This window comes from Glycine soja, chromosome 6 (assembly GCF_004193775.1).
Source record: "Glycine soja cultivar W05 chromosome 6, ASM419377v2, whole genome shotgun sequence".
NCBI lineage: Eukaryota > Viridiplantae > Streptophyta > Magnoliopsida > Fabales > Fabaceae > Glycine > Glycine soja.
The window spans coordinates 7,165,054-7,192,009 of record NC_041007.1 but is presented as its reverse complement, the minus strand read 5'-3'; the positions used below and the strand labels follow the sequence as shown (position 1 = coordinate 7,192,009).

The following is a 26,956-nucleotide window of genomic DNA, read 5'->3' as shown; positions in this document are numbered from 1 at the left end:
TAAGTTATATATCATATTTATGATTTTAAAGTAAGACTTTGGTACTAGTCTTTTTAATTTTTATTCTTAATTATTAATTAAAATAAAATACAAATTATTTTGAATTAATTTCATTAAAATTATAAGTTTTTTTTGTCATCTTTTAGTTTTAAAATGTTATTCAAATTGTATAATAAATATTATTATTGTGAGCAAACAAATTATGTTTTGCATCAATTTAAAAGGAGTCTCAATAACTCACTTATTCTAACACTTTTGTTTTGCTAGATTAACTTGTGTAACTTTTTATCATGATTTACTTTTTATTTATTTATTTTGTTACATTGAAATTGCATTGTTTTTAATTTATAATTTATATCGTGATATTCTTTCCTGTGCAAAGTATGGTTTGTTGGTCGAGTTAATGATAATAATAATAAAAACAAAAATAAAAAGGTCTCACATATGTTTAAATAAAAATATTAATAAATTAAAAATAAAATTAATAAATTGATAGTATTTAAAATATCAAAATAAAAATTTTAAAAGTTAGTTTTTATGAAGCATTTATTTATTCTAAAATAAACATCCCTTATATTTTATTTATTTTATTATTTCACTAGAGACTATAATACATTAACTTTGTAAATTATATATTTTATTTTTATCAAGTATGAACACTAACGGAATAAATGAATAAATAATCTAGTTGAACATTATTATATATTTTTTAAAATTAAGAATATTTAATTATATTTATATGTAATTTTTAAATCATAGTTATCTTAAAAGTTAAAACAGTAAAGTAACAACTTTACCAAAAAAAAAAGATACTGTACAAAAAAAGTGGCAATTTTGAGGTACATTGCCTCAAGCGTAATATTGCAGGCTGTTTGACTTCAAATATTCTAAGTTAATTAAGGACTAATGGGGCATGCATGAGCTTGACATAATTGCCTATGATGTTTTGTTATATCCTTGAGAATCAACGAGTGTCACGTGATTTATTTTACAATGACTGGCAGACTCTATTGAACCAATTGAGTTAAATTTTCTTAACTAATTGTCTATGATATAGTATAGTTTTTGAAACAAAACTGATAAAATTATTTGCTGGCATGTCGACATCAATTTTGACTCCACTTAAACCCAAAATAAATTGTTTCACGAGGTATATAGGGTAGCGGGCAAATTGTCAAAATCCATTCTCATCTATTTTTTCCTGAGATGGGTTCAAATTTAAGGGTTTAGAAATTAGGGTTCATTTAGCATGGCAGTTGAAATAGCATCTATCGATTTGGCCATTATGTCTTGCTGTCTCAAATTTTATCTTTGCTTTTTTGTCCTTTTAACAAGTAAAATAGATAATTGTCTCCTATCAGTCTCCAAATGCGATACATGCCCAGAATTTGGGTTTTTCCTTTTCAACTGCTTCGCATGGTACACGGCAAACTAAAATGAAGTTCATCAAAATTAAGCAAGTACTGGGAAGAATTCCATCAATTGAAAGAATAATAAGAAATATTAACAGTGGAGTACATTTGAGAAATTTCCCTCAGCAAATATTGATGTATGGCCTAAATCAGAAACAATATTGTTCAACATCAACTTAGCCCCCAGATGAATCCACCTATATACATAGCTGTATATAATGTTGAAAATCAAACAAGTCGATTAAAACAATTTTTTGTTCTTCTCGGAGGATCTAATTCTCTCAAAGAAATAAGGCAGCATACTTTACAACAGACAAAATTTTCCCTTGCAAATATTTTTGTGCAAGAAACTTGGGGAACAAAATCAATAACCTGTTCCTGTTCCTGTCTTGCCCGGCGACACAATGCATTAGTGCCAATGCTGGCTATCTCATGCGTCCATCTATTCAGTGATGAACCAATACCAAATATGGGCAAACTGTCATGAACAAAAGCTAAGTTAATTTCGTCTTCCATGAGGTTAAACCATTAAGAATTTCTCAAACTACATGAATTTCAAGTTGTTGTGAGGCCAAAGAGGTGACAAACTTATTATTTTCTGTAGTATCACTATAAAATTTGAATTTATAAGTGAACCGCATTCTGCATTTGCTAAGAATTACAGATATGATTCTATATGCAACATTACAAATCAGGTCATACCTATCACACACACAATAAAATTGGTGGAGGATTACTTGACAGGTATGACAGCATCTAGGTTTTTCTGAAGCACCCAACCTTTTGGGTAAACTATATTATGGGCAGTCAAATGGAGATGCCAATTCAATATTTTTGAACAACCAGGAGGTGAACCTTCCATTTGACTTTCATCTTCCACCAATTGTTCTATAAAGGTGGTCTCCTGTCAAACCCAAAAGTCATATCAGTTTAATGATTATAAGAATTGCATATGATATTAAATGGCTAAAAATATGAAATAGCAAGGACATCTGAACATATTAATAGGTAGGGACAGATTAAAGAGTGACAATAGGAGGCATACTTGAAAACCCTCCTTCACTGTGTCTAACTGTCGTATGGGATTTGAAGAAGGGCGTTGCCATCGTTTTGGATCCCACAAGATTGTGCTGTTGAATGCAAATCCAGACATATCAACATGAAATCTACGAAGTCTTTTACTTTTCTCATTTGTATGCCATCCAATCACTTGGCTTGCATTGCATACAGGACCCTCCAAAATGGCCTTGTTCTTGCTTGGCACAAGCATGGCAACAGGCCAAGTGCCAAAGCGGCTACAAAACCAGTTCAACATTAGAACATAGGAATATAAATGTACAAGTGAGAGGACACAATTTATAAAGGAAGAATGGTTAAAAATTGAATGATGTGCAGAATGGCTGATAAAACGGTGGTTGACATGAAAACACCATTAATATATGCTGCACAAGTAGAAAACTGATAGATATGACTCAAAGAAAGCTTAGCATTAACAATTCCAAATACTTGAATTCATTTATACAATAGGTAGTGTCTGGCCTGACCTTTTTTTTCTTAATCTTAAAAGCTACTTAGATGTTATGTGTTAAAAATGAAATCTTCATAAATAAAGATAAAGGTGTGAGGTAATTGTTTAGTTTTTTTTAAAACTTAAAAACTACTTTTAAACCATACAGAAGACAATATTGCCAACAAAGCTCATTTTCATCCAATTAGCCTCTATGGAAGCTCTGTTCTTTTTTTGTTTTTCCTTTCATTAAAGAAAAAAGTTCAATTTTATTTTTTAGAACTTCTTTAAAATTGTGTTTGGCCCTACCTCAATTATGAAAAAGACAATTTTGATTATATTTCTTCAACAAAAGGGAAATGCAGTCAAGACATAATCAAAGGGATAACGTCATTGTCAACGATGGTTGGCTCAACTAGTAAAATCAACTAGCGTTAGCAAAAAGGTACTGTTTATACTTAAAGGTTATCCTTCATTGGTAGGTCATTTATTAGTACCACTGTGAACTGTCATTGAGGCTTGGGACATGCTCTAACATTGGAATGGAACCTCCTTTCCCCCTAAACTTTAGTTTAACTAAAACGGGAAAATGTAAAGGTGCATTTGGTTAGTTCATTCAGCTGACATGTTTTCTCTAATGATTACATAAATGTCATCTTACTTTGTTTCCTGTTTTCAAGAATTGGCAAAGAAAATGGTGAAAACTAGATTTTTGTTGTTTTCACCCTTTCCCTTATAAATTCTTGAAAACAGGAAACAAAGTAAAAACAAGATAACATTATTATTATGAGTGAAAACAGATTGATTGAGAGCACAAAAATAAAAATAAAAGCTCCCCAATACTTCAAGGATGCACAAAAAAGAAAAATCCTCTCCGAGTCTTAGCACAAGTGAAAGACAGAACTCTAGAATACATGTTTCATAATGCTAGTTACCAAATATATAGCTCATGTCATGCCTTCAAGAAACCACAAACCAAAAAGTGTTTCACCATTGTTTCTGCTCTACTGAAAAAACTGGGACATAGCAGAATTTGGAGCAAGAATTCAAAAAGTATATTAAAAGCTTTGCCAAGACAAAAGTACAATCAACTTATGCACTTTAGCTATTTTAGAAACTCTTGTCTAATTTCTCCAAAGGTTGATTTATTTACCTTCCTAGTTCTTTTCTTATAAAATGCTTGTTGCAAAGTTTATATATATTGAGCCTATATATATTTTTAAAAGTAAAAGAAAGTATGAATTAACACTGCAAAAAAGGGCAGTTATAACTTCTATATTACCAAGAGAAGCCAATATCCTAAAACAAATCATTCAAATTTAGCCATATAATTATTAAAATAAAACCTAAACAAAAAAGAAGTAAACTCCTTAATTTGCTCCTCAAAACACGTTAGTCCCCAAGAATTGGAACAACCTTTTAGATGTTTACAAGAAGCGGAACCTAAAAGCCAAATGCCACCAAAAAAACAGGCATGTCAACTGCTTAGAGACGAATCAGACAATGGTACCTAACTTAGGCAACAAACAAACCAACAAGAGGCAAAATCTACGTCTCATACTCTCGCAACAACCAACTCTCCAGAAAATGTAAGTTAACACGGATCAGATGCAAAATGCAAACCCATCACTACGACAGAACTAATCAGAAATCCAAAGGAAAAAAATACAAATAATAACAAAAAACCAACACTCCAATAAACTAACTGAGAGAAGCAAAGTAAGTACCTGATATCTCTCAAGGCGTCAAACAACTCGAGAGAATACACATTATCATCATCCGCAAAGTAAACAATTCCATCAAGCCTATGATGCTCAATGTGTTCCAACGCTGTGTTCCTCTGATGAACCCCTCTGTCCTTCACATCCGTCAAATTCTTATTGCACACCAAATGCCTATACATCACGCCCGTCTTCCTCAGCACCTCCGCTGTCTCCATCGACGCCGCCTTCATCTCCACCACAATCCACACCACCGGCGGCGGCACCAGCCGCAGCACCTGCCCCAGCCGATTCAGGAAATACGCCTGAAACGTGCGCTCGTACGTCGGCGTCACCACAATCAGCGGCTTCTTCGGCGCGAAATCGAACCTCTCGCTCTGCCACTCCCTCTCGGCGCTTAAACTCACCGGATCGACCACGAAACCCTCTCTCTCCACGCGATTCCGCAGCACGCGTTCTTCCCGGAGCAGCTGCTGCGCGTTGTTCGCGGCGGCGCGCGGCAGCGGCGGCGGCTTCATCTCAAACGAGATTTCGTGCGAGCGAACGTCCTCCGACACGTGGCCGAACGGGAACATGCCCAGCAAGAACCCTACGAAGAAGCAAAGCACGCACCTGAATGCCACGCGCCTCCACTGGCCTTTCCGACCGTGCCGGCGCGTGAACACTCCGCCGGCGAGACGACGAAACGCCGCCGCAATCTCCGGCAGCGGCGAGGAGTATTTTGCGTTTGAGGACGGGAGCTTGTGCGACGGAGAGGAGACTGAAAACGAACCGTTAAGGTACTGGCGATCGGGATACGCCGGCGACAGAGTCCGTCGGAACGAGGCCATTAATATAAGAAAAAATGAAAAATATGGCGGTAACTGAAATTGAAAAGAACCGCTACACGAGGGAGGGAAGGGAAACGAGTGGAGGTTGAAAAGAATGGGACAAAGATCGATGGATCGAAAACACTGCGAAAGTGTTTTGAAGAGAGAAACGGGAAAGAAAGAGAAGAGAGATCTATTGCTCAATGTTCAGAGTTATGAGTTGCTTCCGATTTTCTGTATTCTCAGTCAGATTAAGCGAGAAAGAAAGCAATCACTGCAAAATCTACATCCGGTTCGGAGTCGGGTCAAAGATCCGGTCCGCCTCCCAGAAACAAAAATTAAAACACGTGTACGTGGCCAAGGGCAACCGAGAAAATCAGAAAAACAATAAAAGCCAGTTTTTTTTTTTTTTTATTCAAACAACAAAAGCTGGTTATAATAGTACAAGTATAATAAAATAAACAAAAAATTCTCCAATTTTAAAAATATATATTTTCCAAAAAAAAATTATCAATCTTGTGTCCGTTAAAATTATATAGGCTAAATTAAAACATTTAGTCGTCAAAAGTAAGCAAGTTTGGTTATATTTGACGTGGAATTTAGGTAGAAAATTGATACCGTGTTTATGTAAAAAAAAATATTAAATAAAATAAAAAAATATTTTTTTTTAAATATAAATTGAATTTATGATCTTTTATTTATAAACAAGATAAGATAATACATCACTTATACACTTGTTTTATTTAGTTAATTACATTAATATTATTTTTTATTTATTATTAATCAAAATTTATTAATTTTTTTTAAATCATAAAAAAAATTATAATTAAAATATACGTAATATATAAATCTTTTCAATTTTATTTTATATCATTTTATATGTTTTTATTTTCTATAGTTTAGATTTTTTATTTTTATTTTACTAGTTTATAATTAAATTTCATAAATTAATATGTAAATTATTTACATATTTTTTTTAAATTGATTTTAATATATATATTATTTTTACTCTAATTTTATTAACGTAAAATTAAAATTTTAATTTATAAATTTTTATAATTTGAAAAAATAACTCTTGAATAATAATACATAAAAAGTAATATTAATATATTTAACTAAATAAAACAAGTATCTTAATGGTTTATTGCTTTGTATATAAATAAAGAATTATGAGTTTAACTTTTATTAAAATACTTTTTATTTTTTATTTTATTTAATTTTTCTTATATAAGCGTCACAATAATTGCTTATACAAGTTTAACGTTAACATCAACATGTTACATAAAAGTTAACTTTAAATGGTCAACTAACAAAAATAACAAAATTACTTATTTTTTAAAATAATAAGACTTAGAGATAGGAGACCACCATTCCATATTTAAAATTATAGGGAGGCTAAAATTTAAACTTAACCAATTATTTAATAACCTCTATCTAACGTATGATTTGAATGAGTTGGGTTACCCCTCTCTTTCTTAAAATTCTTCTACTTATTAATAAAAGAATAGTCTTTGTATTATAAATGATGAAATTAATACTAAATTCAACTATAAATTCTATGTCCACGAAAGGAGTTCAGTGTCAAGTAACATGTCCCTTCGTTCTACTGATTTTGAATCTTCTAGGCATGTTTTTTTTTTGGCTGTTCGCACGTGATGAATATTTGGCTGCAATATGCTTGTTGGAGCGACATTGCACATTGTTAAAAAAGATGAGAACCTGAATGATTGTGTGATCTCTCTTATTAGATATTAATTTAAGTAGCAGCTAGCAATTGAATTTTATTTCCAGCCTCTAGTGTTTATGGCATCGCCGACCTGGGATGATGATGTGTGGAGAAACCAATTCCTTTATCTTTGTGTGCTGAGAAAGATATTATTTAGTGGAAAGCGTGTCCCAGCAGCACCAGTCTACTCGTATATCTTTTGATACACATTAGTGCAAATTACACTGCCACGGACACCTTAAACTTAAAGTGCAATATTGACGCATAGTACTATCCGATTCTTGTGCTTGTGGCCTAAGAGCGAGCATGCATGTATTCATAATGCAGAAGGTGAGGTTGTCGCAGCAAACATGTGATTTCATGATGGTTCTATCCCTATAGTTGAAGCATAAGTATAGCCACTCATTGCAATAACTATCAACTAGGTCATTGACTTGAGGCTTCAACAAATCTTCAAATCAACAAGACCATGATATCTGAAAATGGATTTCATTTTGAATGCATGTAAACAAAAACTTAATTTGAGTTTAATTCGTAGGCAAGTCGGTCAAGAGAGGGGCTATCCCCCGCCAAGCAATCAGCAACACTATTTCCCTCACGAAAGATATGATTAAAGGAAAGATTCCATTGAAGGACCGAATGCTATCAACCAACGGAGCATAAGGATGAGTGTACTGTTGACTCCTGAACGAACCAAATCGAGAGCTACTTTAGAATCACTCTCGCACACGTGCCAATGCAAAAAGTCCCGCATGCAAAGAGGTGTAACCACAGAAAACCGAAAAACCAAAAAATCTAAACATATATAGATGTATTATACTACATAGTATATGCACTAGCTTTTTAACAACATTATATTTGCGTGATTAATGGAAAGAATACATGGCTTTCCGAATTAATTCCGGTTTCTCAATATTTGTCGCTAATGGTTTCATTAATGATCTAATATGAATGCTGGATAATGCAATTTCTATCACGACTATTAGATTTAATAAATGTATTACTAGTATATGTTTAATAAATGTATATCACTTTTCATATATAGCAAGTTTCGATAATAACCTTCTCGAGAAGAAGTTTAGAAAGTTATTATGATATTCAAATATTTTTATTAAATTTAATAAATACAGTATGCATTTTTTGAACTTATGATATAAAAATAAACCTATAAATATAATTATATAAATTAAATATAATGGACTTATGATAAAATAATGCATTGATAATGCAAAACTTTTTTATATAATCATCACAAACTATTACATTTGCTATACAATTTTTTATTTATTAAATTTAATAAGTGTAACATATGTTTTAATTCATTAAAAGAATTATTGTTTTTTAAAGAAATGTTGTATAAAACATATCTAAACAGAAAAAATACATAAATGTATAACAATGTATTTCCAAAGTTTTATCATTTAATAAATATAATATTTTTAGTGAATGTAATATATAATCATATTTTTTGACTGCATTTTAAATATAAATAAACTCATTTTAAATACATACCGTGTATAACAAGAAGTAAGTTAAAATTAAATTTTTTCCCTCTATTTATTTAAATATTTGATTTTAGTCTTCTTATTTTTAATGAATATATTTCATCTTTTACTTTAAAAAAATTAGTGATTTTAATCTCTTATTTTTTAATTAAAATATTTCACTTTTGAGAAATTTGTAATTGTAATCTTTGTGATCAATTTCAAACGTTAATATATATATTTTGTAAATATTGATTTACATGTATTTATTTATTATCCACATGATAAATATTTTTTTTAGATTATTTAATTTCTAATAAGTTTAATTTATTTAAAAAAATTAAAAAAATACATAATCAAGTCTGAAATTGAAAAAAGATTCTATAATTGTAATTTTTTTTAAAGTAGAAGAACTAAAATTTTAATTTTTTAAAAAAGTAGAAGAAAAAATATCTCAATTAAAAATTAAAAAGACTAAATAACAGATTTAAAAAAATAGAAAAACAAAAATTACAATTTAACCTCAAAATATTAAATATATTATGTTTGAGAAAATAATATTTAAATATTTAATAATGTCATTTCCTTTGTCTATATACTATATATTTAACTTTGTTGCAACGTCAAGTCTTCTCATGATATATCACTTACGATATTTATTAAATTAAATATAGTATACAATTAGCTTAAACTGTATTATTAAATGTTTTATATATTAAATACAATAAATAATTTTTTAAAATATAAATTTTCATATAAATCTATATTTGTTAAAAATCTATTATGAATTAAAAATTAATTGTTATATATATATGTATATACATTTAATACATGTTACATATATATATATATATATATATATATATATATATATATATATATATATATATATCCAAAAAATGTATAACAAAGGGGGCAATCATGGATAAATTAGACCTTTGAGTTGTCATCCTTTATTTTATTTTTTAATTTAATTTTCTCATTTATTTTAAAAAATGATGTTAGTAATTTATGTTTGCAACTTGACTCAAAATGGGGTTATACAGTGGCCAATAAGTGATTGCCTTGCGCATTAAATAAATAATTTTAATTCAACTATGATTAGCATATAGTTTTTATATTATGTACAAATTAAAATATCATTTGCACACAAAAATTCACACAATGAATTCTGTTTTTTTTTAACGAAAATATAATCCTTTTCTTTCAGAGTTAAAATATTTTTAAATAAAATGAAAAAAACTGTCCAAATCTTGGGTCTGATTTAAAAAGATAAAAAACAAAAGAAGCAACCATTTATATGACCCAAAATTAGGTAGTTGCATGTGAGGAGAAATACACCTTTTAAGTTGAAAACGTGGGAATTTCCAAGTTTTGTTCCTTTTTATGCATTAATTTATTTTTGTGGACAACACGTTTGACCTTCTATTAGATTAGATATAATAATCATGAGCATTTCTTGCCTTAATATAATAAGTTAATAACCGTAGGAAACAATAAAATAAAATAAAACAAAACATTAAGATAACTTTGTTAAAGTGTCGGTACATATCCTCTTCCGACAAAAAAAAATGAATAGAAATCAAAATCCAGCATGTAATTGCTTTTATATATGCTGGCTGACATGCGAATGTGACTATGTGAGCCCCATAAAGATTGCACTTACACACACCACAGAGCCCTATCTCCATCAATAATCTCTCAGATAGGAATTCGTCGCATTGTTATTGTTGTTTGCATTTCTTTTTATAACTGAATACCTTCTCAATCATAACAAGTTAAAAATGATTTCCTCGTTTTGAGAGAATTTCCTTATAACACCTCGCTAGAGTAATTTCTTCCCACTCGTTTTCTTCTTTTGCTCCATCCAAAGATTCTGCCTTAGATGTACGTCGCTCTTTTCTTTGATAATAAATGTTGATGTTGAACACCTTGAGCTCTCTCTAAATTACTGGATAGACCTACTCTCGTACATAACAATATCCTTGTGGCTATTTGTTAACTACTAGTGTTTGTTAATGAATAATGACGCGGCCAATTAAAGAAAGGAGATAGATCCCACATTTAGATGCACGGGTTGGTTTTGTTTGCTCATGGGTCGATGTCGTCTAGGTGCGATTAAACGGTGATGGCACTGTTTTGACGAGGGGTTCGATTAGAGACGATTGATGTTTGTGGCGTGGTTTGAAATCCGGGAGGGAGCAAAAGTGTCACTTTAATTTGTAACCGTGATTCTGCTAGCTTAACTTGGCATTCAATTCGTCACCTAATTCCTCTGTTGGCTAGTGTTTGGTGCGCGGTGTCGATATTGGTTCCGTTGGGTGCGGTCACTTTACTACAAACTTTAATTGGCTTCTGATGTCGGGAAGGAATTTGTGGCTTGATTAGTGTTGGATTTCTAGTCTTGTTATTTTCCTCTGCAAGTTTTGTTACTGGATGTCTTACGGAATGGATAATGTTCTTTGGTAACTCTGCTTTGAAACCTGTGGAGAAATTTGTGATAAATTACATTACATTACTGTGTAATCAAGGGAATAAACACGGACAGATTTACATCAATAGATCAGCAATCTCATAAATAAATTTTAACCTAAAATATTAAGACTTTAGTTTATGAATTTTTCCCTTATATTTATCCCAACAATTAGCATAAGTCTAAAAATTGTTTTTATGGAATTATAAAAAAAATTGTATCTTGCGAATTCACGTATCTGGAAATGAAGGTGCAATGCCAAAATGGGGTCGTGTTTGTGCTTAAAAGTCCCAAAGCAGCACGTGGCAAGACATAACGCCAAGGCAGCCATGACTCCACCGAGCTCTTCTTTTACACCTCTATTACTGCCCCCAACTCCATTTGTGCCTTATTCTCTGCATTAGAGTCGTTGACACCTCCAACGGTTCCGGACTCGATCCCAAGTTAGATTGCTGTCATGGATAGAGTTGGATCTCTAATGGCCATTGAGTTTAGACCGGCAAGTCGAACTTTGAAGAATTTGGGTCGTCGAGAGAACAACAAAGAAGGTGCAATTTGAAGGGGCGCTACTGGTGTTGATGGACATGAAGGATTGACAATGGAAGGGCAATTTGGAGATACACAAAATTATGAAGGTGCAGGAAGTAATTTACCGATTGCAGGAAATAATGACCATAATTTCTCTCTTTTTTTCCTTAAAAAATTATGCATGAAATAATCCATAGGCCATTTAGCCCAACCTCTCTCCATCTTAAAGGAAAGGGCCGAAAGGCATCGCTACTGAAAATGAGGCTGGGCCGCAAACCTTTAAACCAAATTTTGAGCTTTTTTTTTTTCCAGCATGTTTTCGTACAAAAGTGAAAGCCTTAATTAGAAATCCAAATATAAGATTTACTTCAAAGTTCAAACACATATAAGCTTGATACTAGTTGAAAAACCTTTTCCCTTTGTACGAAACTAATCAATCTAACATTAAATCATTTGATATTATATTTATGATTATGTATATCAAATTTCACAAAATTTAGATATTCTTTGATGTATTATTTACTAATAGACATTAACCTATATTTTATCATAGACATATAATAAGATTTAATCATTTTATCATACTATCTTATTTATTAATACAATGTGAAAACTAATTATTAAATGTTTGTAAAAGTGACGTACGAGACCTGATTAGGAACTCCTCAATCCACACTCTCTCATGGAATGAAGAAGAAAGCATATTATGACTGGGGTTAGCTAGAAAAAACTTTTAATTATCTTAAATCTTAATGTGAAATTCATGCAGGCCAGGCCACGGTCCAAAGGACTGGTGCAATATGCAGACTAGCAGGAGTTTGCTCAATTCAACTCACAAAGCCTCTACCTATATGAATTAAGAGTTCTAACTCATATTGTGTTTGTTATCATTCCCTCTCAATTCATGGGCTTACATTGTTACGATCATCAACCAAGATAAGCTGAACAATCTTTCGAAAAAATGAGAAATTCTAGAGCTTCATAAAAATAACTACAAGTTTATGCTTTGCACTATATAATGTATAGTTAATAGAGCCTGTTCCTTCTTTCCGTTATCGATTTGGTTAATCCAAACAATCTGACTTGTGCAATGTAAATAATATTTTTGCCTTTTAGTCGACGGAGTTCATGTCTTACTCTTCTTGATTGTCTTAGCTTCTAAGATACATGTTTGACACGCACGTAGGTGATTGGAATGTTAATGACCATATATAGGCACGCATGCTTCTGTATTACTCAATGCCAAGAAGAATGCATTACGCACAAACCACATAACTTGGTCCAAATTCAAGTCAAAACTCTTTACTTGAAAGACAAAAAGATCGATATATATGATCTTATACTTTTTTTTTTTCCTCTCTTTCATTTCTTAGCTGAGAATTATCTTATTTAGTCATTTTGTTGTTATTGGACCCTTAACCGGATAACTTCTTTACTCTTTGGATTTAGAATTCGAACTTGAATTTTTCGTTTTGTTGCAATCCAATGGTGGCATGGCAACGATGTACAGAACTTCCATATCCCAAATTTCTAGGTGTGCAGGATTCTTAAAGAAGGCATATTATTTTCTAGGGCAATTCAATTCATTCAATTTAGTCTCAAGAATTTGACTTTTAATCTTTTGGTTAAAATGTAATTTTTACCATTCTGATTTTTTTAATTCATGCTTTTAGTTTTTCCAATTTTTAATTGAAAATTTTCATTCTTCATTTTTTTAAATCACAATTTTAGTCCTTTATTTTTTAAATGAAATATTTTATCATTCACTTTTAAAAATTCTTATATCCAATTTCAAATGCTAATTTATGTATTTTGTAAATGTTACGGACAATTATTTGTTTATTATACACATGACAAGATGTTTTTTTAAATTACTTAATTACTAATAAAATTAATTTATTAAAAAAAGAATTAAAAAAAATATAACGTCAGCAAGTTTGAAATTAACCCAGAAATCTAACGTGGTAGATTTTTAGAAGTGGAAGACAAAACGTCTTAATTAAAAACTAGAAATATTAAAAACATGGATTTGTTAAAAATAAAAATAAAATAAAATGTCTCAATTAAAAAATAAAATGAATAAAATTACAGATTTAAAAAAAATAAAAAAACAAAAATTACATTTTAATTCTAATCTTTTATCGTTAGCGTTTTAAAAAAACCTATAATCATTGCGTTTCACTACGAAGATCCGAGGTCATCATCATTAATTCTTATGTGTAGCTAATAACATATCGTTAGAATGATGGCTATTGCCTTTGCACATTGTAAACCCCACTTACAAATTATTTTTTAAAAAAAAAAAGGAAAAAAAGAGCTATGCCAATTGTGTTAGAATCTGTTTGATCACTTTTCATCTCTTTCTGTTGGTGCTTTTTCTTAATGAATTAGTTTTAGTATCTAAGCAAACATTGATTGGTGTATATAGCGGATTTCCTTTTCTTCAATTCGTTTTTCATTCTCAGTCAGTTATTAATTAAATACGAATTCAAGGAATTAATTATGCTCATATTTTAATAGTAGGCCATCCGACCCCAGCAAGACAGATGGTCAAACCACGACAACAAATGGAAATGGGTCAAATGCTACAAAAAAAAAACTGATTAAATCTCAAACAACCACTACGTACTATATTGGGGAGGCGGTGGCAATTAATTGGCAATTTGACATATTCTTTTTGCTTTACTTTCACTTCAACTAAAACAAAATTATATGGGCAAAGCAATCATGTACGTTTTAAGTTAGTAAAAAGAACTGTTCTTACACAATGTATTAATAGAGATATTTATATTTAATGCCTAATTGTGTTTTAAACAAATTTACCTCTAAAAAGATACCAATTAAAAAATTTGATGATAAAAATATAAAGAACTTAATCTAAGTTTTGTTTTTATTTCGATAATAACAAACTTCGTCTAAATAATTTAGAGAATAGCATAAACAAAGCCTAATTATATCTAACCTTCCTCGACTTCCCAATATATTTTTACCCTTTTATTCCTTTTCCCAATTCCAGAGTATCTCTTTACTTTCTAAGTTAGACTTATTGAAGGGACATACATCCCTTTCATTAAATTAACACACTTTAATTAATTTAACCGTACTGTATGCTATATATATCTACGTGTTTTGCAGAAAATCTGCGTCTTCATCCATATCCTAGCTAATTAATAAGCTAACACAGTACGCACTAAGACTAACACTTATTCTCCCTAATTTTGTACTCTTTTAAGATAGATTTACATTTACTTATACCATTCAGAAAAGAGTTATGTTTGTAATATTCAAAACTGAAATGAGAGTAAGCCAAAAGTTTATAAACCTAAAATTTGTTTATGTGTCGCCTCTCTCTTCTCCTAATTAAGATAGTGGCTGAAGTGTGTGGCTCTATTATGTGTCATTATTGGTTCACACTATAAAGCCTTTGAATTTTGACTATGGACTTCTAGTTGTTATTTTTTTTTCCAATTAAAAAGCTTTGAATAGGCTAGTAATTAAAAAGAAAATAAAAAAGAAACTAAGTAATATTTAAAAAGAAAACAAAAGAGAAACTCAAGGTATAGGCTCAAAACTAAATTTTAAAGGTTAAAATACAAGATTTTTCTAATTTTTAAGAGTGGCGAGTCAGATTATCTGACATAGATTAATCATTGATTAGTATATAAATATTTTACACTAATAATAATATTATGATAATAAAAAAATAAAAAAAACCAGAGTAACCCCTTTTCTGATCTCTTGGATAAGTTCCCGTCTTGTTGGAAGACAAACAAATAGTTTGCATCATCTTCTTCCCAAAATGAAGGGAGGGCCAGTTCTCATTTGGAGTGAAATGACTTGTTTTAATAAAAAGAACAAAACCTCTCCATGGCCCATAGCGATTATAAAGCTTAAAGGCGCCTTTTGCCAGGCATGACAATTCCTTTCTGGATTCTCCATCAAAGTTATTACATTCTCTTATCCTATGGCTTTCCTATATGACAGTTCGTTTAATGGATGTGGCAGAAGGCATGAAAATGGTCCAACTGTACTACGCCCATGCATGTAAAGTAGAAGGGACCCGTTTTGAAAAGAAAGAAAAAAAACATCGAGCCAATGCTATTCATATCAATGATATCATTCTTGCGATGTGTTATGCACACAAAATAAAATAATGAACCAATTTATTTTATACATTTTTTTATAATTAAAATATATAATGTTAGTTTTTATGTCTTGAGTTTTACTTCAAAATATATTAAACATAAAATAAAACTTATTCACTATGTTATATACTATTTTTATATGTATCAAATTCTACTATATATAGAGAGAGTGGCCAATTAAACACTCTCTAGTCACCAAATAACTACATAAAAAGTGCAAATTAGGTCAATAAAAATTAAGTTTGAATATATTTTGCTCTAGCCTGGCGCAAGATCGATGATCTATAATTGACAGAACAAATACCAGCCAATATTATTTAATAATTTATATAATATGTTAGGGTAATGATCAAAGATACCTAAAATTTTCATGTTATCTCTTTAAAGTAGTCTAACATTATCATATAATATAGCCGAAAACGTATAATTATTCGAAAAAACTTTTTTTTTTTAGCATCACAAATATCTCTGATACTTTTTGTTTTGTTTAAATCATCTTGCTTTTTCAAATGTAAAAATAGATCTATAAACAACTCCACTTGTGGGGCAACGCAGGCAGCGTGTAACTGATAAATGATACTGGACTAACATGATAAGAAATGTACTAGGCCCCGCAATGGGCCACCATGAGTAAACACATCTAGTGATATATGCTATGCTACTGCTGAATACCACACGATCGGCATCTTTTCAACGTTGAATAGTACTTGCACATAGTAACCTATTCTATTGGCAGCGTGCTCTTCTTTCTTCGTCCTTCACTCGAATTATTCATTCCTCCTACTGCTTCTTCTAGTCAACACGGCGTACTATAGCCTTAGCCTCCTCATGCTCATATTCATTCTCCAGAATCCAGATAGATAATGTCATTACTTTTTATACTTTTCACCTGAATTTTTAACTCTACATTCAATTATGAGCAAGTTCAGCAACACATTCTTAAATGTACTTTCTACTCTATATCACAAAAATTGCATGGATTTCCTCCTTATTAATAAGCTTCGTAGGTCACATGCTCTCAGAGTACATAATATTTTTTCCGCCAAAATCATCACTATATAAAGATGTATTACCCTTTATATATGAACTTCTTAATCTTCACTTTTTATTTTATTTCTCTTATTCCAAAGTTGAGCGTCAAAGAGTCTGTGGAGGTGATCATTATCAAATTTTCCTACCATTCAACATACTAAACCCTTCCTATGCCATGCTCAATCCTTTTGAAATCGTCCCCAAGCTTGTTTATATCTACGTACCATTGGTTTTAAATCAAACAATAATATCAAAAAATAATTTTGAAAATATAAATTATATTATAATTAAAAAAAATCTTTTGTTTATAAATTAACACGACATTCATTCATATATAGAACAAATGTGTGCTTCCAAGGATAGAATGATATGACTTTTACTAATGTCGTGCTAATAAGTATGAAAATATGATGATCAGTGTAGTTTGTAGTTCTCTGTTGGTTGTGAACATTGATGGATGATGTTGATTATGGATAAATGACAAATTGACAACTAAGATGGTGCATGTGTCACAATTGAGAGATAATCTTGCGCCTTATACTACAATGATTGGTACCCTGGCTAGTCAAGTTCTTCTAGCTACACAAGACACCTAGCTAGCAATTAGCAAATCAAATCCCTATGGGATGGGTGGAATAAATGGAAGGCAAGAACGGTGGATGCATGAATCTATATCTATCTAATAATAAGTAATAAGTACTAGTACTAATATATTAGTTCAAAAAGGAACGCATTCTGCCATCTCTGAGCCGTGCGATCGATACGTGCATTCCATAAGAGCTCCCTCGAAAATCATTGGCCGTAAACGAAGACTTTGGGTTGGGAGCTTTGCTGCACATTGGCGTAAATGTAGGGCTAGCTTTAGGGAGGGCCATGTCAGACATTGTCATTCACACCCCACGGCCAACTTAACATCCTCATAAGAATTTCTGTTTTATTATTTCTATATATACTTGCTTTTCACACCAATTTTATACCTTTATATATTTTTAGGGATGAAATGGCATTCACAAATTTTCTAATATGAAAAATATTTGGTAAACATCTATGTGATATGTCTTCATGGGCGAACCCAGCCCTAAAAAGTAGGGAGGCCAAATATAATTTAGATGATTTTGAAATATAAAAATTAATCAATTATTTATTTTATAAAAAAACCCAAAATTTATTAAAATAAATTTCAATAAATGTTTGGTATAGTATAACTTAATATTTAATTTGTTTTTCTAAATTTTATATAATGAGGTTTAGTTTCATAAATTTAAAATTAGACTTATACATTGTAATTATCAAACACGTGATTTAACTTATGTGAGATTTTTTTAAACTTAACTAGAGGTTTTAAATTCAAATATTGGATAAACAGTTGTATTAAATACTTGGAGGAAGAGTTTTGATATTCATAATGATCCTATCCATCTTGAATAGAATTGCTTCAAATGGATGATATATGTGATTTAGAAAGAAAAAAAAGACTCATACACTCATACTCATAAGTATGTCTCCAAAATTTGGTTATCAATTTCTTGTGTAATATAACTTTATCTGATAGACAATGTCTATGATTAATTATAAATAACAATTAATTCCTCAAATTAATTTTAATCAAATCAATATAAAAGAAAAGATAATAAAATCATTTGGTTACAAAGGTAAATATTTATAACCTTTAAAATAAAAATAATTTATTTTTTAAAAGGAAAATATACTAACAAAGAAAATAAATAACATCAAATATCATTATTTTTTTAATGAATACTATAAAAGGGAATGATTTTTTTCAAGAAATAAAATAAAATAAAAAATTAATACTTTAATACTATTATTTCGTTAATCAAAATCTTTAAATAAAAATAACTAATTTATTATAAAAATATTATATTACATATATTAAAAAATGGAATTAAAAAAAAAAAACAGGGGACCCCTTATTGGCAAGTTAGGTACATGCGCAAGAAAGTGAAGGAGGGAAGAGGAAGAATGAAAGGGTGACAGGGTGATTTGGTTAAGAATAAGAGTGAGATTTCTTTTGAAAAAACCGGGGCAATCCACCGATGCAGACTTCCATTCTCAGATAAGGAAATTTGGTATTTTACGTTGTTATCCTCGTTTTCTTTCTTAAGTTAATTGTGCAGGAAAAAAACATATTAATCTTAAAAGGGTAAAATTATATTTTCATAAATTCTATCATTCTATTTTTATTCTTTTTTTTTATATATTTCTCTTCAATCAAATCATCCTTATTTCCACCTTATTTCTTACCTATTTTTCTTCTTACCTATTATCTTCTTTTTTCTCCCCACAACCAACCATACTCATAGAAAACTATAAGATTCTGGCTGATAAAAAAAAATATAAGATTTTGTAAAAAAAAAACTATAAACATTATTTAAGCTTTGAATACGTAATTTTAAAAGAAGAATTATTGTTCATAATAGTCATATTTGTAAAGGATATCCCATATCTCTAAAAAAATGTTTCATATATAGAACCAAATTACTTTGTCTTTATTCTCTATTCCTTTTTTGTTCCTTCCATCAAAAGAATGACACAAATAAAAAAAATTAACAACCAAGAGAAAGAGTGTTAATTTTAAACTAATATCAACTTTAGTTAAAGAGAGATAGAAGGAGACAAAAAATGAGGATAAGTGATTTTGATCCATGTGTTTTCATTTTTTTTTCTTCTATAAAAAGACAGTAATAAGGTTAGAATCTAGGAGCTTATACAAATTAACTACACTCCCACTGTTAGGCTGACCATATTAAGTTTTTTACGTACATCTCATAGCAAGAATCAAATTAATTGAAGAAAAAGAGGGGGGGAGGAGAAACAAGTCAGAGAAATAGTGCTTTTAATGACCCTGACTCTTGAAATTAAGTTGACGTGAAGAAATAAAGACAAATCAAATTATTTTACTTTCTTTTTCTTTTTTCTTCAAGGAAAAACTGTGTCTACTTTATTTTTTGGAAAAAAAAAAATCCTGTATATAACATTGTTTTAAAATGAAAGTAAATTTCAAGAGATTAGTTGAATGGAGTAAACTAAAGTTTCTCATTTGGTAACTTGTAAATTTGAATCTCCTGAGGTGAATGTAAGTTTTTTTATGAGTTGAGCTCTTCAAGTGCAAAAACTTTCCGTGTAGTCTTGAATTGGATGAAAAAATAAGAAGCTAAGCCCGTGCGGGGTAGTTTTTTAATTTTAAAAAATTTAAAAACTACAATCAGATTTGGATTTCAGTTTCAGTTTTAAAAAAGTTTTAACGGTTCAATCCCCATACCATGGAATCAGAGCAACAGCTCCTAGTCAGACCAATGAACAAGACAAAGTTTTTTTTTTTAATCTCAAAAGCATTAATTTCTACAAGTGTTAAAATATGTTAAACTGAATCATTTTTCACCTTATACAATCGAGCAAAAAACGATTGTTGACTTCTGGACGGATCAATGATCAACCATAATTGCTTCGTGAATCAATGATTGATCCCACAAATCAACACAAGATTTTTCAATATACTTTACACGCTTTTTGGAAAACTTCTCAAAAAGTCGTTCATCTCATAATTACTCCAAGTTAATCACGCTTAACTGCGGAGTTCTTATGTGATAGACTACCAAAAAGTAAATGCATCTTAATAGTATAGATAGTATCAATTAATTTCTTTAAGTCATCTTCAATTATAGTGTCATACTTGCATAACCTTTAGATCTCTCTCCCAATACGATGTGGTTCGAGGACGAACCAAACAGAAGCTGGTGGACATGTAACAACCCAACAAATCACATCAGAAAGAAAGAGATCTAGAGGTTACTTAGATATTAGATTACATAGTTGAGGATGATCTAAAGAAATTAATTGACACTACCTATACTAACAAAATGCATATACTTTTCAGTAGCCTATCACATAAAAACTTCACAGTTAAGCGTGCTTGACTTTGAACAATTATGAGATGGATGACGTTCTAGGAAGTTTCTTAGAAAGCATGTAAGTGAGTACAAAACATGTTAAAAAATCTCGTGTTGATTTGTGAGGACAATCATTGATTTTGAGAGCAGTCAAGCAATGTTAAAGATGGTTGTCGATGTCTCGGAAAGGACTAGCTTCGGAGGGTTAGTGGAGGGTTCTGACCAATAAGGAGTTGAGTGAAGTGTTATCGTGTAAAGTTTCGTAGTGTAAGAGCTATCGAGAAGTAAAAAATTAGGAATGTTATCCCAAGAACAAATATTCAAAATAGTGAACACGTGGTTATGCAACCTTATTACAAACAAGACAAAGCTTTATTCGGTGAAGGAGTGAGACAGATCTGATAAGGGTCAAAGATACAGCAGGAAGGAAGAGGAAACAAGCAGTTCTTTGTGTTGGATTCGTCGGAGGAAGAAGAGGACAACGATGATAAACAATTTCCAGATCCACATCTACAAAACCCTCCACATTATCCTCTCGCCGCTAACTCTGTCGTCGTTAGCAACACCTAGGACCTTCCAACCAACGCCACAAATCACGCCCTCCGCTGCCATGGTGATTTCCGACAACAGTCCTTTTCGTCTTGTCCTTTGCCTGTATTATTCTTGCTCACATTGTCACCACCACCATTCCTTTTTTCCCCTTTCTCTATCAACAAAAACACAAACAACCCCAAACACAAAATGCACACCAAAAAACAAAACAAACACGACACTGACCTCCTCATTGAAGCCGGTGACAAAGCTGTTGAAGAATCAAGACATAAGAAAATGGCATGGACAAAGAGTCGCACGATGGAGCAGATCTCTCAGATCTAAAAATAATAATAAAATGAGACTTGAGATCAAGGAGGTCAAGCTCGTCAAAGAGATGGTGGCATTGTTCTCCACTGATACTAAGGTCAGCGGTTACTGTTGTGGCCGATGGCGCTATAGTCAGTCACAAAAAGCATATGGAGAAAAAGAAGTAAGGGTGGATGAGATAAATAGAAACTAAAAACAAAAATGAGAAAACCTATTTTTATTGTTTTCAAAACATAAAGGAAAGTGTTTCAAAATTTAGGAAAAAATAAAACAACAGTTTCATTTGGACACGTTTCTCTTTTAAAATCACATTTCAAAACCAAAAATTAGAAACTAGCCACCATTCCAAAGAGGACCTAAGTTAACGGAGAGAGGTAACAAAGATAGGAAGGTAAGTCTCTTTTGTCAATTGCAGAACAATAACAAAACAGTTTGAGGTTTTTACACCCAAAAGGATTTGCTTTTCCTAATTCAGAAAGTTGACGCTTCTTATGGTATAATGCTAAAAGCATACATGGCAAGTGGCCAAAATGGCCATAGGCCACAATCTCCTCCATTCACTCTCAAAAGGGCTTAGGCCACTCATTCATTGTTCCCTTCAAAGAAATGGGCTGGTGTGATAAGACATTTGAGGGAAAGGTGAATATATACTTGTTGCCAGATTAAGGCAATTCTTTGGTTGAATCCTTGGTAATGCATTGGAAAATCCTCATAAAACACAATCGGCGATATTTTAATCCTTCTTTATTCTCTAACTACTTTTTGGTATCTTTTATTGTTGATTTCTTTACGTTTATTCAACCAACATCATGCCATTATTTATAGTTGGGCTATATGGGGCGGCCTCGTCGTGCCTATTTTAAATATGTGAAAAGTGGCAACATATGATTATGCAGTTGATGGACTATTCTCATTGAAAGGTAACGTAGCATGCAAGACATATGTGTCATCGTCTCCACAGTTTTTTTTTTTTTGGGTACAGTCTCCCCAGTTTGTTATTGAATATTGTATATATCGTTATTTTTTGTCTATTTATTTTGTAAAATACTGCACAAATTAAAAAAACTAGTACTTTTGTTTATATTATTCTTTTACAAGAAATGGTCAGGATTATGTTATACATATTTAAAAGAAAAGGTTATAATTTGTTTATATATATTGTGATTTGTCTTAATTTTGTTTTAATTTGCATTACATAAATATAAAAGAAACATATATTTAGTTCCCTTTGAATTCTCGTTATCATCTATCTTGTACAAACCTACTCCTGAACACCTTAATCATACTTGACACTTTAAAGAATTAAATACTTTTCATTGTGCCATATCTATAATTCTAAATGATAAATCTGTTTCCAACGGAAAATGAAAAAAAAAAAAAAAAGAAGCTTGGAAACCACTCTTCAAGAAGGGTGCTAAGAAATATTTATGTTCCAGGTATTTCTTAGAATATGAAAGAGTAGTGTGGACTTTCAGCTTAAATAACTTATTTGTAGAAAGATATCTTTGCATTTTAGACCCATACCCTCTTTACCTACATACTCTAATCCACCAATGTAACATTTATTTTTCAACCCTCCCTCTCAAGTTTAATTGGTTTAACCTAATTGTAATTTGTTTTCAATTTTCTTCAGCCTGAACTTACACTTCAACTTTATATTTCAGACAAAACTTAGATGTCGTTATACCTGTCAATCTTCTATAATCTTCTTTAAGTTGGCTCTTATCGGTAAACCCATGCCAATAATTTAAAAGGAATATCTCTTTACATTCACCCCACTTACCCCGATTGCACTAATTTTTGTGAAAATTCATATTCAAAACAAAATCTGAAAATTATCTTTGAAGACAATAATTTTGCATGAGTTGTCTTGCCAATCAAAAAGGTATCATCAACATATTGAAGAAATGATATATGAAATTCTTCTCATACTTTAAAATTATTAATAGCAAGTCCCTTATTGACAAATCAATATAATAAAGCTTCTATTATGATTAAGAACATGAAAAGAATTAGAGGGTCGCATTGCCTAATTAATTAATACATACATTTTTGTTTGTATACATTTGTCCAATAAATACATACATGCATAAAACCCTAATTAATGTTTACATTTTTTATATTCATGTACTAGGGAATTCAAGTCCAAGGTGGAATAGAGATGCTTTTGATTATCCATTGCAGAACTTGAGTACGGAGTAGACTATAAACATTAAGAATGTCCTTAATTAATTCTCATTATCATTTTTTAGATGGAAAAAAAAAATTTCAAGGAAATTGCACTTATGTTTTACAAAACATTTAAGTTAGTTTTTAATTGTTTTTAATTAGTAGTTAAAAAAATTATTTGACTATTTAGTAAATAATTTTTCTTGATAGCTATTGACATTTTCTGGGATGTTACTTCAAGTAACATATTTTAAAATGTTAATTTTTAGTTTTACATATTTTTTGTCCTTTTATACTTCAAGATATTTTAATCATTATACTGATCAACTTAATGAAAGTGTGATGCCTACTTAAAAAAAATTATTTATAATAAATTTGATTGAAAATATTTCAGCATATAGTATAAGATGAAATTCAAATAAAATAATTTATCTATAAATAGAGTATTACATGTATTTAAAATTAATTAAAAATTAAATTTGAAATTACCCTGAAAAATATTTTTATGAATAAAATAAAATTGAAATTTATATAAAAATATCACTTAAATATGATATTTTACATTTTTTTTCTACTTTAACATATAATTTTATTAGACACTTACAATTCAACAAACTACCTTAATAGTTTTTAACTATAAATTAGTTTTTCAGTTTTTAATTAGTTTTTCAATTATTTTTGTCAAACATAGTCTAATTAATTATGTTAACTCTAAAAGTTGAGTAAAAATAAATAATTTTAATTGCATTTTATCTATCAATGAAATCTAGCTCAATTGGTTAAATAGTATATAAATTGTTATACATAAACCCTCTAGTATTTGAGTTCAATTTCTTTAGATAAAAATAATGCATTTTGTCTCACTCTACTATGATTGATATATGACTTTCACCCTTCAATAATTTTTATTTAAATCTTTCTCAATTTTTCATTATTAAAACCATTAAATCCTTATATATATGGCTTTCACACTTATTTTTATTTTTTTTTAGTATGAACACATTACCAAAGTATACATTACCAAGGTATAACTTTACTAATATACTCATACTAAAAAAAAGATTTGTATAAGTTTGTTAACATTAACAAATTATATATTTTAAGTATGCGTAATGTCTACATTCATATTCAAATTTAAATTAACTAATATGAAGTGGTATGATTGATCTTCATACCTCTCAAAGGATTAATTTTTACTTTTCTAGCAGAAAATATCATGGACACAAAAAAAAAAAAAAAAACTCATTTAAATCATGTTTTGTTTCTCTCCATTGACATCTCTCTTTCAACATTTAATGATACTACATCTATTCTACCTATCATACCATGCAAGCATGCATATATATATATATATATATTACATTGAAGCTATGTGTGAAAAAAGGATAAAAAAGTAGCAATACGGAAGAAAAGGTGGGCATAAAAACAGCTTTCACTTATGTAAATATATGATGACAATACCAACTTGCACAAATCCTCGTAAGTGGAAATCTTTTATGCAAGTCTCGTTAATTTAACCCTTAAAGACATGGAATGCCAATGCACTTTATTCTAAAGTCACATTACATTACTCTAGAATGTAGGAAATAAAACATGTTTTTAACTATCAAATTAATGACCCATTAAATTTTTAATTGTAACATGATGCATCTTATAGGACAGTGCATAGTTGCACATAGTCAAAATATGGCGAATTGCTTACCAAGTATAGCTACATTTTTTTCAAAAGCTTTACCATATTTGTATACCTTTCCGAGGAATATGTATATAATATGAATAACGAATAGGAATAAAACTTTATCTTCGGATCGACAACACAAGAGAGATATGACTATATATAAAAAAATAATATAAAGTTATAGTAGAAAAATGCACGGGTTGTGATAAGCTCCTTTGGAGGGGTTGCATATATATCCACACAATCTGTGTTGAAAACTAAAAATGTTGGATACTCATTATGAAATCTAGGAAATGTTGATGCTGTACCACCCATTATAAAGACAATTCTTTGCCACAAGCGCATAACTATGAAGTAATACTAGGATGGATAGATAGAGATGGAGATATTATTCATATACAAGTTGAAAAATAAAAAAGATAAGGTGAGATGAGAGAGAAGTGGTTTGAAGCACTAGGTCGGGAGGAAAAGAAGGAGAAGACGACAAACATGGCCTTGGGCGTTCCACTCTAGACTGCAAAAATATGAGATGGGCCATGTACCATATCTTCTCATACTCAATGTTGCATTTGCATATAAATAAAATGTACACATACATATAAAAATAAATTATAGAAATTAAATAAGAATTTTTTTTTAAAATGTGTGTTCAATTCATAGACGATAGCAGTAGTGGTCTTTCTTCGAGGGGTTTGGTGGTAGTTTTTTTAAAACACAATTTTAAAGTTATAAGATCTTTTTTTTCACATGACTCTAACTTTATTTTGTAGAGAATTTTTTTTTTGAAGTTGTAAATTATTTTAAGACTTTAATTTTTTTTCAGGACGTTAAAGTTGTAATGTATTTTTAAAAAAAACCATAAATAATTTTAATTTTAATTGTTTAATCAATTAATGTATATTTTATTTTTTTAGTTTTATTTAATATATTTTATATATTTAATATTTTTTATATTTTTATCTAATGTTAAGTATTATTATTTTTTAAAATTAAAAAAATAATACAAAAGACTTAAATTTAAATAAAAATATTAAAATGTTTTGTTACATATTTGTTTTAAAAATAATATTATTTGATAAATTATAAGTTAATATTATTTTTTAATAATAATAACAAATTTTTTTAATATTTTTGTTAAACAAATATGTAACAAAAAAATTAATATTTTTATTTAAATTTAAGTCTTTTATATTATTTTTTAATTTACAAAACAAATAATAATCGTTAATATTAGTAAAAATATAGAAAATATTAAATAAAACAATATAAAAATATAAAAAATAATAAATAAAACTAAAAAATATACATTAATTCATTAAATAATTAAAATAAAAAACTATTTACAATTTTAAAAAATATATGCAAAAAAATAATTGAAATTATAAAATAACTTCAATTAAAAAAATCTATTATGACTTTCAAGTTGTGTGTGAAAATAAAAACTCTTGACTTTAAAGTGGTAGGAGTAAAAAAAAATTCTTACAACTTTAAACTCATGTTTAA

General features: G+C 29.9%; 1 protein-coding gene across 1 annotated transcript; it reads right to left on the bottom strand.

The window, feature by feature from the left end:
• Positions 1-1,452: 1,452 nt before the first annotated feature.
• On the bottom strand, positions 1,453-5,708 carry LOC114415205 (probable beta-1,4-xylosyltransferase IRX9H). The gene is made up of 4 exons (XM_028379795.1): positions 4,647-5,708; positions 2,458-2,707; positions 2,115-2,316; positions 1,453-1,890 (listed from the first exon to the last, which is right to left on the bottom strand). The coding sequence occupies exons 1-3, from the start codon at positions 5,468-5,470 to the stop codon at positions 2,146-2,148; spliced, it is 1,245 nt and encodes a 414-aa protein (XP_028235596.1). The 5' UTR covers positions 5,471-5,708; the 3' UTR covers positions 1,453-1,890; positions 2,115-2,145.
• Positions 5,709-26,956: the final 21,248 nt, after the last annotated feature.

Excerpts from the sequence above, each read along its gene's own strand:
- LOC114415205 (XM_028379795.1), bottom strand. The coding sequence starts at position 5,470 with ATGGCCTCGTTCCGACGGACTCTGTCGCCGGCGTATCCCGATCGCCAG. Across the intron at positions 2,708-4,646 it reads GACGCCTTGAGAGATATCAG|CCGCTTTGGCACTTGGCCTG; the intron begins GTACTTACTTTG and ends CTGGTTTTGTAG. Across the intron at positions 2,317-2,457 it reads CAGTGAAGGAGGGTTTTCAA|GAGACCACCTTTATAGAACA; the intron begins GTATGCCTCCTA and ends TGGGTTTGACAG.